This window comes from Eptatretus burgeri, chromosome 5 (assembly GCF_056783735.1).
Source record: "Eptatretus burgeri isolate ZD-2024b chromosome 5, Ebu_testis_v1, whole genome shotgun sequence".
Classification (NCBI taxonomy): Eukaryota; Metazoa; Chordata; class Myxini; order Myxiniformes; family Myxinidae; genus Eptatretus; species Eptatretus burgeri.
The window spans coordinates 36617051-36631742 of NC_140965.1; the positions used below are offsets into that span (position 1 = coordinate 36617051).

The following is a 14692-nucleotide window of genomic DNA, read 5'->3' on the forward strand; positions in this document are numbered from 1 at the left end:
GTTCACAGAATCAAAAGCCAGAATCAGGTCAAAAGAGACAACACACAGGTGTACATTCTACCCTTGATACTTTTCTTGTATCGGTCTTGTCTTGAAAATGCAGTTGATCATTTTTCGACTTTGCCCAAATCATGCCTGTGGCTCTATGGAAGATGTGCATCAGCAATGTGTGTGACCAATTTCTGAAAGCAGAGTTGATCCAAATTTTATATCAGATACAGTATTTTAAACAAGTAAAACTCACAAATGCATTTTATATCTTTGTCAGGTCAGGTCAGGTATGGGAGCATGTGCCAGAACAGCGCGTCGCTGCGTCCACTTTCCGCCGGTACTCCAGGGGCCTCCGTCTGGCCTTCCCCCAGGCAGATGCCAGGCCCATCCCCATCTCCTTGAGATGCTGGTCAACCTGCTGCAACCACGAGGCATGTGGTCGGCCCATCAGCCTCCTCCACTCACGAGACTCCCTTGCTGAGAGAATCTGGTGAGCAGGATCAGAGTCAGGAAAACGAGCCACATGTCCATACATCCGCAACTGACGCTCACGGACTATGCAGGTAACAAATCTCATCCGAGTCTCTCTCAGCAACCGCTCGTTGGACACAAAATCTGACCAGCGATAGCCAAGGATTCTCCGAAGAGACCTGGTACCAAAGGAATTAAGTCTCCACCTCAGATCCTTGGTCAGAGTCCAAGTCTCACATCCATAGAGCAAGACTGGAAGTACCAAGGACCTGAAGACTCGGACTTTCGTCCTCCTGCACAGGTACCGGCAGCGCCACACCCCATGATCCAGTGAATCCAGGACTCCCCAGGTCCGACCCAGACGTCTATTGACCTCTGACTCACAGCCAGCAGAGACATGAATATCACTGCCAAGGTAAGTGAATCTCTCTATGACCTCAACATCCTCACCACAAACAGACACAGACAGGACAGCAGCATCCAAGATGTCATTGAAAGCCTGGATCTTAGTTTTGACCCAAGAAACCCGTAATCCCAGCGGCTCCGACTCCTCATTCAGCACCTCGAGGGCCCCCAAAAGGAGATCTAAAGTCTCCGCAAAGATGACTGCATCATCTGCGAAATCAAGGTCCGAGATCTTGACATTCCCAAACGATGCACCACAGCTTGATCTTTCCAACATCCTCCCTAAAATCCAGTCCATACAAGTGCTAAAAAGTGTGGGGGCCAGTACACACCCCTGACGAACTCCAGTAGCAACTGGAAATAAGTCAGAGATGGTACCACCAAACTTCACAGCACTCTCAGTACCAGAGTAGAGTTCAGACATCAGATCGATCAGTTTTGGTGGCACCCCACGAAGACCAAGAATCCTCCAGAGGACATCCCAATTCACTGAATCGAACGCTTTACAGAGATCAACATAGGCTGCAAGCAGCCCCTGCCGAAACTTTCGTCTGCGTTCGGTGAGGACACGAAGAGCAAGGATACGGTCAATCAATGACCTCTTTGGTGTAAAACCTGACTGCTCTGGACGCTGGTGCTCAAGCAGATTGTGGCGAACCCTCTCAAGAATTATCCGAGCAAAGACCTTGCCCGGCACTGAGAGCAGCATCACCCCTCGGTAGTTGTTGCAGTCTTGGCGATCACCCTTCCCTTTCCAGAGAGGGACAACAAGGCCCCTCTTCCAATCAGTTGGGATGATGCCTGTGTTCCAGGCAGAGCACAAAACTGCGTGCAACGACACGAGTGCAGCATTTCCACCAGCCTTGAGAAGTTCAGCATGGATGCCACAGATCCCTGGAGCTTTACCCTGTTTCAACCGGTTCACCGCAGCCCGTGTTTCCACAAGCGAAGGTGGACCACAATTCACAGCATCATTTTCTCATCCTGGATATATCTTTGTGGATGCCGTATTGTTGAGCAAACCATCCTTCAGAAGTAATCTTAAGCAAGCAGTGTAGTCTGCAATACAGATATTAAACATTCCTCAGCATAATTTACAAGACGAGGCATCTGGGTCTCTATCTTAGCCAAAATATCAAAATCCCATGACCAATTAGTTTCATTAGTACTCATCCTGACCTCAAAAGACAGTAGCAGTCTCAAGATACTCCACAAATGACAAACCTTCAAATTAGAGATCACATCAGACTTTGTTTACTGAACTATGTGAAGGTTTGTTGCATTCACACTGACGAGCAGTCTCGTATTTTATGAGAAAGTCTCATTTTATGCCAAAGTGTGCCACGTCCTGTTTCATATCCTCCTGGGATGCCAATTGGCCTGGTAATCTCAGTATTTTGATGCAAATTCCCATGATGCAGCTGTCCTGTACATTAACTGGGTGACAACATGCTCTGGAATCCATTTTGGGCATATTTAAATCCTTAAAGACTAATAGCTTATTTAAATACTTTAAAACCTCATTGCTTCAGGGAAATTCACCCCCTGACTTCACACAAGGGACGCTGCCCCTTCACTCTGCAAGGGTGTCTGCAGCGGCGGCCTTGAGCCCTGCCTGCGTGCCCCCCCCTCATCCCCATAAAAGCTGGTCACCCAGGTTGCAATGAACAGTCATATCAACTGCATGACAATTTGCTTCTCCAGTACATGAACAGCTGGAGCCTTGTGTTGGCTTAGTGTTTAGGGTGGCACGCTTGGGATCCTCGGGTCCTGAGTTCGAGCCCCGTTTTCCACTTAATTAACACCAGGGGGTTGACTCAGCCTGTCATCCTTCCGAGGTCGATTAAATGAGTACCAGTGTACTGGTCCCGGTGTATGCCCTGGTTAGAATAGGTGTACCATATCCCTGTGTGTCGTAAGAGGCGACCAGGGTTGGCATCAGGAAGGGCATCCGGCCATAAAAAAACACATTGCCTCAAGAAGGGAACCATGATTGCATGGAGCCCGCAAAAAGCTAACCCCTGCTCAGCAGGGAAAAATGGCTGTATAAAGGCTGTTTTTGGGGGGGGGGGGTTAGTCCATGAAGAGCTGCACTGTACGACATTATTGTTCACATTCCTGAAAGGGAACATAAATCAACATGTAGGACAATGTAGTGAACGTAACCATTCTTTCAGAAGGTGGAGCTTCCAAGGTGAGCTCACCAATCAGGTGATTGCTTACGTTTATCAATCATGCATCCTGCTGAGGCTATAACCATATTGTATTGTCAGTGACCTGGAAATATTCCTGCTCCAGAAGGTAAACCCATGTCCCAAGCAGGACACACAGATACCATAGAGAGGTTGTACCTTTGACAATGACCATGTCTAAGAGAGTGAAGTAGTTTTTCTGAGCAATTCCACTTAGCGATGTGAGTTGAGTGTTCGCGATGAGCTGAAGTAACTGGAAGAAAAGAAAAAAAAAAGTGTGGTGAGTTGAGATTGCAACAAAGAAGAAAAGTTTGGATATTATTCGGTGCTAAAAAGGTAGGCAATGAAACTCGGAAACAAACATGCCACTTAGATACAGGAGGGAAACAAGACTGAGTACTTTAAAATGCAGACCTCACCGGTTTACATATATTACAGTCGATGAGGAAAATGAATGACCTACATTAAAGTACATCAACGTGCGAACACGCACACTACCTGACATACAGACTGGTTAAATCCTCTCTCCAATACCTTTAGGGATGGGCAAGGCTAAACATAAATGCAGCAATAACAATGTGAACAACTTTAAGAGAGCAGGGAAACAGCAGCTTTATATCATCCAGCATCGTCTTCATTGATAAAGACATGAAGTCCGAAACAATATTGTCCAAGACTGTTGTTGATGCAATTCATTATACTGTACAACCAGGTGATAATGCTGCTGGTTGTATCAATGGTAGGTACGCAGCTATGCCGCTGATGCAGTGTCCCTATTACCAGTACACTGGTACTCGTTTTGCAGACCTCGGAAGGATGACAGGCTGAGTCAACCCCACCTGGTAATAATTCAGCGGCCAACGGGGCTTGAACTCAGGACTCAAGGATCCCAAGTCAGCCACTCTAACCGCTAAGCCAACACGAGGCTTGGGCAGGGTTAAGCAATTGGTTTACTCTGTCCGTCTGTCTGTCTACAGACATCAGTCTATGATCGAGGAACTACTTTATTTCAATTTAATTGTAAATGTTGAACACTGTAGAACACAAATCGGAACACAAACAAGCAATTTAGCAGTACTTTGGCTCTGAATATGGCAAATCTCATCCTGAGCACGCATGCGCAGAGAAGAGCGAGACATTTTAACTGTCTGCCTGTCTGGCAGTCAAACAAAAATTAAAATCATTCCAAACAGGAAACTTACTGTTTTCAGGGACATCATTCTAAACACAAACAACAGGCATGAATAACTAATTTAAGGTGTTAAATAAGGTGGTGTAAAATAAAAGGTGGTGCATCAACGGTGGTAAACTTCTGAATTTTTTTTTTTTCATACTACAGCCTTTAAAAGTTTTTATTTTATATTAAATTTAATTATACACTTGAACACTAGAACACAAATCTCCTTGCCACTTCCAAAAACCTTCAGTTTAGTTGTACTTGGACAAAATATCACACCATCTCGACCAATCAAGTTTTCCGCTCATGCTCTCAATAACGAGATTCAGACAAAATTGTGAGTTGTAAGAAATATAGCTCATGCTTGGAAATGCAAAGCAAGAGTTGAAAAGACCCTTCTCACGTCCGTTTCTCAAGACTGCACAAGGTAAGGTGTGATATGAACTCGTTTTATTTATTTTTTACTCTCAAAGAACTTAAAAAAAATTAAAAATCTTCACAAATCTTTTGGTGCACATATCATTTTAAAGACCCTTTCATTCTGCAGTGAAGCAGAGCAAGCAAATTCCAACATGATATTTGCAACAACTCTTCAGCAGAAATTATTACCCATCAACAAGGGGTCCAGGCTTCGGCTATTTGAGCCATTATTGCATCCTCTGCCCAAAATATACTAACAGGCAATGAAAACACATATACGATATATATGGAATATAGCTGTCGGAGGTGAGGGTGATAGGGGATATGCACACCTTCGCGGGTTTCCTTCCCTTTGGTGTACGTATGTTGTTCATGGTGCCGAACGCAGCGCGTTCTCAAATGACTGCAATCCAAGCTTTGAGCTTCATGAGTATGAACGAACATACAGGTCCACTATCACTCAAATAGGATCTTTGTCAGTTGGTGTCTGTGATTTCTGAGTGGCGTTACAATGACCACATCAAGAGCGTAACGTTTTTGAAACTTGTATTTCAAATAAACAGATACAAAGTCAAATGAGGAAGTTCACCATCACATACAATGTCCGACTATGATTCCCGCGTTGAGTTATTTCTGCCGCCCAGTGTCCCAGTCCTGCCGGCACAACTCACAAGTGTTCACCTCGTCCTTCGAGTCTGTCGATCCTTCGATTCCCGTCGCGGGGTCCTCTCGCACGCTGGCCCGTCCACAAGATGATTAAAGAGCTCAAAGGAATTCTTTCCCGATGAACAATTTCATTGCATCCTGCTGAGGATGTTAGCTGTTAGGGTTAGGGTTAGGCTTGCAATTGAGGTACAAGCTCTCATCTGCCGCATGTGTCTATCCATGCCCCATAGACTGCAAGCGTGCATCGCCGCCAAAGGTTGTCACACTCGAGATTGACTGTACAGACCCCTGTATCGTTTGACGTTTTTGTGATGTCATGTGTGCATCCCAATTTTCCCATCTCTGTACAGATTCTGTAAGACTCTCCCTGACAAATCTCATGTGACTGCATACATTGATCCTTTTTCACATGCTATGAAATAAATGTCAATTTTAATTTGTCATGCGTTTTCATTGCCTCTTGGTATACATAAGCTTTGCACACATTTAAAATTTCGTGGAAGCAGAGTTGAAATGCCACATCATTAAATCGTTTCCATGGTGAGACGGTATTGAAACCATGAAGATCATCAAGGAAACTTAGACCCAGGAGGAGGAAATTTGGAACATCATGCCTGTGCCATATCCACACTCCATTAACTCTGAATGTTCTGACCTCTTATGTATTAACTGTGTTCTTACAATAAACTTTATCTCACTTAAAACATCCACTTGCCTATGTATAATTAATTCACATATCCTATTTAATCTTTTGGCAGGGAATTTAGGCAAGGCACTGCTACACAATTGCCTCCTTTCAAATCAAACCATGTAGTGGTACTGCATATGACATCTACATCATCCACAGCCAAGATGAAAATGTGAAGCTATCCAGTTAACAGGCACCAAAAGGATATTCCAAAATTATGGAGTTGCCCCGTCGACGTGTCCTTCCTATAAATGTCGTTGTAACATTTAAAAAAGGGACAGTTTGGTGATAATGAATCTTAACAACACGTATCGATCAAGGTGAAATATCAAGGAAACTATAGGGTTCATAGAACATGATACCCTGCACAGTGTTGCTTAAATGTTAATAAAATAATGATTTCAACGATTGTTACAAAGAAGAAAAAGAAAAATCCGAAAGTTTAATGTGATTGAAGTAGTCCAGAAGCAGTCTTGAACAGCACCCTGATACACCACCCCTATTGAACCTGAACTTAAATTGAAGTACTGTACAGCAAAACTGGAGGCTATTGGAAGTATTATGACACAATTTGTGTACTAGAGTCTTCAAGTATTTTGTGATGGTTATCGAAATCCACATTGAAAGGCCCCAGTGTAGTCATCTCCATGGTATATTGTGTATGTAAATTGTCCCCCCTTCTACCACCTCCCCCATTAGTGGGAAGGGAATAGGCATTATGTTTATAATAGAATCAAACCAGACTGTGACTTGTGCCTCTGTTTCTGCGTCCGTCTCTCCACCGCATCCATACACGTTTCACACGATAGCAACACAATGACGAGAAAAAAAAAAAAAAAAAAAAAAACACACACACACACACACACACACACACACACACACACACACACACACACACACACACACACACACACACACTTTGGTGAGTTGGGACGGAGGAGCTCAAATTTCACCATGCACCAGAATCGGAACTATTTTCAATTTCCTTATCAACGGTTTTGAATGGAATGCTTGCTTGAGTGCTTCAGACACTTGTCGCGTGCTCTACAAGAAACTTGGTGACTGAACACACCACCACAAAACTGGAGGTTCTTGGAAGTAAGATGAAGGCGATTTGTGTTCTACAGTGTTCCAATATATAGTTCAATTTAAATTGAGGTTTAAAGAGCTTTAAAAGGCGTATTAAAAAAAAAAAAATATCCGTTTTACCGCCATTTTGCGCAGCATCTATTGCACCACCCTATCTAACACGTTACATTAGTTCTTCATGCCTGATATTTATGTCTTTTATAATGTCCTTAAAAACAGTACGTTTTCTGTTTGGAATAAGTTTTTCATTTTATTTGACTATAAGGCAGGCAGACAGACTAAAAAAATATAATCTCACTACTCTCTGCACATGTGCGATTGGGGTGATTTCTAAGCCAAGATATGTTAAAACGACAAACTACTTGTCTTCTTATTCATGTCCGAATAGTGTTCAGAATATAACATTCAATTTAAATACTGTACGTTGTTCCTTGATCACAAACTGATAAGAAAGACGGATGGACGTGAACCAATTGCTTTACCCTGCTTTTCGCTTTGTGTGCACAGGGTAATAAAAGAGCAGTTGCATACAGACCTCGGCCTGGTTTAAGAAGTGAATGAATAACATTACGATTGGCGAGTGGTTAAAAACTCACTACTTGTCTCGTCCAAAGTCATGCAAACTTAGCATTTGGATAAAGACATCTTACTTACTCAGAGTGCATTATTTATTGATGAAACAAATACCTGATGTGAGACGAAGAAAAGTATGGAAGTAAGTGTAGGTTCGGTTCTCACCTTGATGATGTAGCGAAATTGACAGCCATCTTTAATGGCGCTGGAAAAGTCCAACTGAGTAAAAGCTTCGCCGAGAGTGCAGTAACCGTGGCGCTACAAAAACAAAATAGAATTTGTTGTATCATATAAGCATCAGATATAACATAAACAAGAACAACAAAAGTATAGCATGAAAGTGCTGTGCTTTTTTCAAGGTATTTTAAAAAAGGAAAAAAAAAAAATTACAGGCACAAACACACGCTTCCCCTTCCCTCCCACCGTGCACCTCGTTTATGAACCATCTGAGACAACAATCGGGCAGGAAATACCAAATGCTCTCCTTTTCCACGTCCACACAAACCTTACCTCTTTTGTGCTGCATTTATGCACGCAGATCCATTTGTCATTGTCGCAATCTGGAATACAAAATGTTCCAATAAAAACAAAACAAAAAATGAGCACAAGAAATTGGATAATGCACAACTTTCTAATCAAGTCATGTTGGGTCTGGTTGTGGTCTCATGGTAACTTCACTGACTCCCTGCCACTGGATTGGCATCCTAAAGTTCATCGGTTCATATGCAGCAGAAGGCAACAGTATTAAGGAATTGGATTACCAAGCGTCGCTATGACCACGTCGCGATGAGTTAATCTCAGGAGAATTACCACGTCGCTATTGGATTGGTCGTAAAAACAAAGTTTCCTCATTAATGACCTTCAGGGAGAAGGCAGTCTTAACTGCTACACCTGCTCTGCTTTACATGTGATGCCAGTGCACACATTGTAGTTGATACTTAATGCCCGCAGGGCATTTTGCGTTGGACATCAAAATGCTACCTATGAAAAGGTGCCAACGCCCAACCACCTTCTCACCCCACCCCCCTATCCCCAAAGCAAGTTTTAAAATGAAAATAAAAGTTCCACAGCCATGGAACACAAAGTTTAGGATGGGTGTGATACGTACTCTGTGCCTTGATGTTTGCAAGTTCCTTCCTTCGTTTCTTGCTTGCACTTTCGAAGCATTTTTCATTGTTCCCCGAAATCCAATTTTCTTTGTCTTCTGCAGACCTGAAAATATATACGATGTGGGAAACTATCTCAACTCATACATCATTCAATCATTGTGGGATTAACCTCTTGTATTAGCACCTTTATTAAAGGCTCAGGTTAGCTGAGCACAAGCTCCTGCTACAAATTATAGTTGTTTTTGCCTCTGTTGTTATTCTTGTGGACCTATCTCCAATGAAGTCTGATGTTAGCTTAAGGTAGCTGGTCTAAGATATTAGGGTCCTGAGTTTGAGCCTCTGCCATGCCGTTAACATGACACCAAGTATGTTGACTCATCCGATCATCCTTCCGAGGTCGGTAAAATGAGTACCAGCTTACTGGGAAGAATGAGCTATTCTCGTATCCTGTGTCAGAGTGAAGACCCATCCAGGTCTATGCCCACTGGCCAGTGGAAAACTGCCTTGGTAGCCCAATGCATCTGAAGATGTGAAAGGAGTAGCCCTTCTGCCATCTCCAATGGTTCAGGCTTTGCAACCTATACAAAATGACAACATGTCAGCCTGCCTAATTATAGTCCTGGATAAGGCAATTCAACAATACAATGATGCAATCGTTATGAGGGAGGGATACAAAAATAGGGAGGACAGCACATCCTGAAGCTCACCTGCATCAGGAGCAAGTCACTCAAACCCCCCCACAGATCCCCTTCGACTGATTTTGTTAATGCCATGAACAAACTTTGGTACATCACTCATGATGAAGGTTGTGGTCAAGTTTCATCTCAATTGTGTGTGTAGTTTTGAAGAAGAGAGCAAATGCCTATTTGGGGGGGGGCTCACCCCCCCCCCCCACCCCCATGGACCACCTTAATGAGTGCAGATTTTGATGCGGTCAAGATACCTTCGTTAAGGCCCAGTCACACCTTGACGTTTTAGCCAGAAATAGCAACGTATCAAAATGTATGTAAAACGCTGGCTTACGTTGAACTTTTGATGTTTTTTTTAAGATTCGGACGTATTCATAACATATTAGTAACGGACACACAACGTTTCGTTGTCTTATAGATAACTTATACCAACGAATGCTTAGCCTGTTGTCGGCGTTCACAACCTACGCCCAACGATAGTCTAACTCATGCATAGCGCGCTGCATGTATCGCCGACGATGACGTGACGTAGCCTATTAAAAGGCTGCCACACAACGATTCAAATCATAACCGCCGGAGAAATGGAAGTGTCAACATCGCAGTCACACCTTGGCGATCCTGCCAGCGTATGCCGACCTCTGAAAAATGCGTCTAAAATGCTGGCGCACATCGAATACGGGATGGGTCAGTTTGGTATAGTGAATAGAATGCTAAAGTACGCCATCATACGTCGTAGTAAGTGGAGTACATCTTGTAATTATAAACGTGTTAAACATTTTACGACGTACTTGCCATATGACACACGTTCCGCATGCGATGGGAATAAGTTGTACGCACGATATGCCAACGTTGTCACACTTCGACAAAAGTTACTTGTAAGTTACTCATAAGTCGAAACACTCAAGGTAATGGTTAGCGTCAGTGTTCCAGACTTCCTGTTTTTTTTTTGGTTTTTTTTCTTCGGTATGACGGTGTTGTCGACACTTCGATTTCTAGTGCGGTTACGATTTAAATCGTTGAGCGGAAGCCTTTTAATTATATTTTAACCGCACTAGAAATCGAAGTGTCGACATCACTGTCATACCGAAGAAAAAAAAAAAAACAACCACGGAGTCTGGAACACTAACCATTACATTGACACGTTTCGACTTATGAGTACCTTACAAGTAACTTTTGTCGATGTGTGCCAACGTTCGCTTATCGTGCGTACAACACGTTACTCATAGGTTAGAAATAAGTTTCGGATACGCTAAACATTACCTCGACGTGTTTTGGCTTATGAGTAACTTACAAGTAACGTGTGTCAACGATCGCGCAACGTGCCTACAACTTATGGCCCACGTTATGCGGAATGTGTGAGTCATACGCTGGCATAAGTCTTAAAATTTCAAGCATGGAAAATTTGAGGACAACCAAACAGTACAACGTTTAAAGCCAGCGTACTACGACGTATGGCAGTGTTTTTCAGCGTGCTCTCAATGTTATCAAAACTTACCCATAACGTATTCGACGTGTACCAGCGTTTTACACAAGTTTTCCTAAAATCGGCATAAGCTGGCTAAATCGTCAAGGTGTGACTGGGCCTTTAAGCATCAGATATTAAGCTTGTGGCCAAGTTTCATCAAAATAATGTGCTTGGTTCAAGCGATAATGACTGAAGTGTTTATGGACTCACTGACTCACTGCTCGATCACATTGGCTCACCGGACTAAAGTCCAGTTGAGTTGCTAATACATTTTAGAAGTCTGTTCATTTCTTTTTCCTCTTCGGAAAACAAAAACAAAAAGACCTTCTGGAATAACAAAGATGCACAGATTCTGTTCCTTTGATAATAAGACTTTTTAAAAGTCTATTGTAAAATTAAGACAGTTGTGTTTGTTGTAGCTATAAGAAAGTTATTTTGTAATTATAAGAATGGGAAATAGGTACAGTAAGCGTGTATTGATGTCACTTGCCAGGAGCACGTGGGTCTCAGAATCAAATGAACATCGCATGAAACCAAGTTGCTACAGAGTGTGCGGGTCCCACAGGAAACGAGAGTCAATAACTGCTAATGCAAAGAACTGCAAACGAAAAGACTTTGGGAAAGGATCAAACCCAGGTAGAGGTCTGAAAAGCCCAGATGTATGCATCAGTTTTGAAGGGGCAGGTTGACCATCATCTCAAGGAGATGGGGATGGGCCTGGCATCTGCCTGGGGGATGGCCAGACGGAGGCCCCTGGAGTACCGACGGAAAGTGGACGCAGCGACGCGCTGTTCTGGCACATGCTCCCATACCTGACCTGACCTGGTACGAGATTTCAGGAAGGCAAACTTTGTGGGTATGAGGAGAGAGTTGGGTGATGTAGATTGGGAGACTCTAACAATAGGACAATCAGCATCAGAAAAATGGGAAACCTTTAAGGACCAAATGTGTAGAGCAAGTACATTCCAATGAGGTGTAAAACTAGAAGCAGAAAGAGACCAGGGTGGTTGAGCAGTGAGATAAGGGATGCTATTAAGAAGAAGAAGCAGAAAGCATTTATTAGGTTTAAAATAAGGCATTCCATGCATTAACCACCGCCCCCTCCCCCACCACCACTAATCGCGTAAACAGCGTAATTAGCGAACCAGGGCAGTACCAGCAGCATTTCTCATAAAGACATTGCCAACAGTTCACCAAGACAACAACATTTTTATTTTTATAATTACAATAACACTACAACGGTTTTAACCGAGCGCGAACCGACACACCACACCACACACACACACACACACACACACACACACACACACACACACACACACACACACACACACACACACACACACACACACACACACACACACACACACACACACACACACACACACACACACCGATCGAACGCAGCGAATGACGTCACAACTCGAGTCGGTAACGTACCCGCTGCGCTGCGCTGCCTCTGCCTCGGTCGTCTCATCTTGAGCACAACACCCCCGAATTACCGTCCATCCTTCACTCGTTTTTACCCAGCTGCGGCCAGGTGAGCGCCAGTCCTTTCCCAGAAAAGGCATGGCGAGTCGCTGGTGGGGGGCAAGAAGTGGGATCAACCCAGAAAGAGGATCAATAGTTCGAGGACAAGGAGCCCGAACATCCGTCCCATCCCGTCCACATTCTGCAGTTCTTTGTTGCCGGAACCGATGTCTCAAGCGTCACCGCCAATGCGTGCCTCCTATTGGCCGACATCGGCAGTGGGCGTGGCACATAAATAATCTCTCGGTGATGTCATTGGTTTGAATCGGCGATGGGCGTATTCGCAGGTCCTTTTTAATGTTTTGTTGTTTTTGTCTCTGAATCTCGAACTGTTTTACTTTTCGTCCAGCGAGACGGAAGTTTAATCGCAATAAAAACAGAAGGGTAATCCATTTTCCGTCGACTTAATGTCTTAATCTTTCACGTCAACCACATCTCTTTTCATCATTAAATACCGAGAGGTCGGTCAGATTATATAGATATATACATATTGATATATAGATATAGAGATAGATATATAGATATATACATATACAGATATACAGATAAGCCGGTAGGCGACGAGGGATTCGCTAGGATCGAAGCGCTGGATACGATGCTTTTCATTCTGACCGATCCACCGACGAAGATTCATTGCCAAGACGTATTGGTTCACACACAATTGTTCCTCTGCCTGGCAAGATTTTTCCTACTGCGTATTTTGCCAACTGGCACTCCTCATAAAAAATGGCAGTAAATAGACACCCTATTTTTGAAGGACTACCATTTGAAAAATTATCGGTTTGCTGGTTTGTGCTGTGGAGCCTCACGTTGCGCGCACACCGCACACAGAAAACACGATAAACTTCTCTCAATGCTCTTGTTTGACCACACCTCCTGAGCCACACAATATTTTTCATAAGCCACGCCCACTTTCCTACGCCGCTCCCACTTTAAATAATAAATAATTGGAGGTGGTGTGTGGGTCGTGGAATCGTTTTCGAAAAATAAATAAATAATTGGAGGTGGGGTGTGGGTGGGGAATCGTTTTCGGTAAATAATTAAATAATTGGAGGTGGTGTGTGGGTCGTGGATTCCTTTTCAGTCAATAAATAAATAATTGAAGGTGGTGTGTGGGTCGTGGAATCGTTTTCGGTAAATAAATAATTGGAGGTGGTGTGTGGATCGTAGAATCGTTTTCGGTAAATACATAGATAATTATGTATTTACCGAAATATTTGAGCATATATAATATATGAAATATTATAACATATATATAATATATGAAAAAGATATATTATAACTTTTTTTCAGTGTAAGTAAGTTTTTGTCCGTTCCGTACAATTATAATTGAAGGTGGTGTGTGGATCGTGGATTTGTTTTCGGTAAATAAATAAATAATTGGAGGTGGTGTGTGGATCGTAGAATCGTTTTCGGTAAATACATAGATAATTGAAGGTGGTGTGTGGATCGTGGATTTGTTTTCGGTAAATAAATAAATAAATAATTGAAGGTGGTGTGTGGGTCGTGGAATCGTTTTCCGTAAATAAATAAATAATTGAAGGTGGTGTGTGGGTCGTGAAATCGTTTTCCGTAAATAAATAAATAATTGAAGGTGTTGTGTGGATCGTGGAATCGTTTTCGGTAAATAAATAAACATATTATTAGAAATCCACAAAGACAGAAATGCCGGTGATTCCATTTATTTTGGATCCTTTTCACTTTGGTCAATAACGTTTGGATCGAGGAGAGATCGAAGGTGGAACGACGGTGTAGTTCCTTACAAATACTGCATACACACCTTAAATGACGGCAAATAGACACCCGATTTTTGAAGGACTACCATTTGAAAAATAAAGCCTCAATCAAAAATCGGCTCGAATGAAATTTTCTAAATATCTCGAAGTGTTTAATTCCGAAGTCTCGTTTCTCTACATTCAAAAATGAAGGACAAGTATTGAAAATACTGTACGCAGTTTTTCGGCCGCAACACAGCAACGGGTGGTTGCTAGGCAACGAAATTCAAACGCGCACATTCCCAGTATATATTCCACCTCTTGGCAAAGTTTCATCGAAATCGGTTCGTTGGTTCGTGTTGTGGAGCCTCGCGTTGCAGACACACATACACACATACACACATACACACATACACACACACGGAAAACCTGACAATAAGGGATATCTCATATATAGCGAATCCAATATACAGATATATAGATATACCGATGTACAGATATACAGATATACA

General features: G+C 42.8%; 1 protein-coding gene across 2 annotated transcripts in view; it reads right to left on the reverse strand.

Annotated features, from left to right (window-relative positions):
* LOC147026238 (F-box only protein 32-like) overlaps positions 1-12651 on the reverse strand; it is a 37215-nt gene extending 24564 nt beyond the window's left edge. Inside the window, exons 1-5 of one of the 2 annotated variants that reach the window (XM_085881457.1) lie at positions 12376-12651; positions 8781-8884; positions 8183-8232; positions 7838-7930; positions 3219-3312 (exon numbers count right to left, since the gene is read on the reverse strand). In XM_085881457.1, the coding sequence (XP_085737583.1) occupies positions 3219-3312; positions 7838-7930; positions 8183-8232; positions 8781-8884; positions 12376-12506 (472 nt within the window). In that variant the 5' untranslated portion in view covers positions 12507-12651. The remainder of the gene's footprint in view (positions 1-3218; positions 3313-7837; positions 7931-8182; positions 8233-8780; positions 8885-12375) is intronic. The other variant, XM_085881455.1, reaches the window with a different exon arrangement.
* Between the last annotated feature and the right edge of the window lie 2041 nt (positions 12652-14692).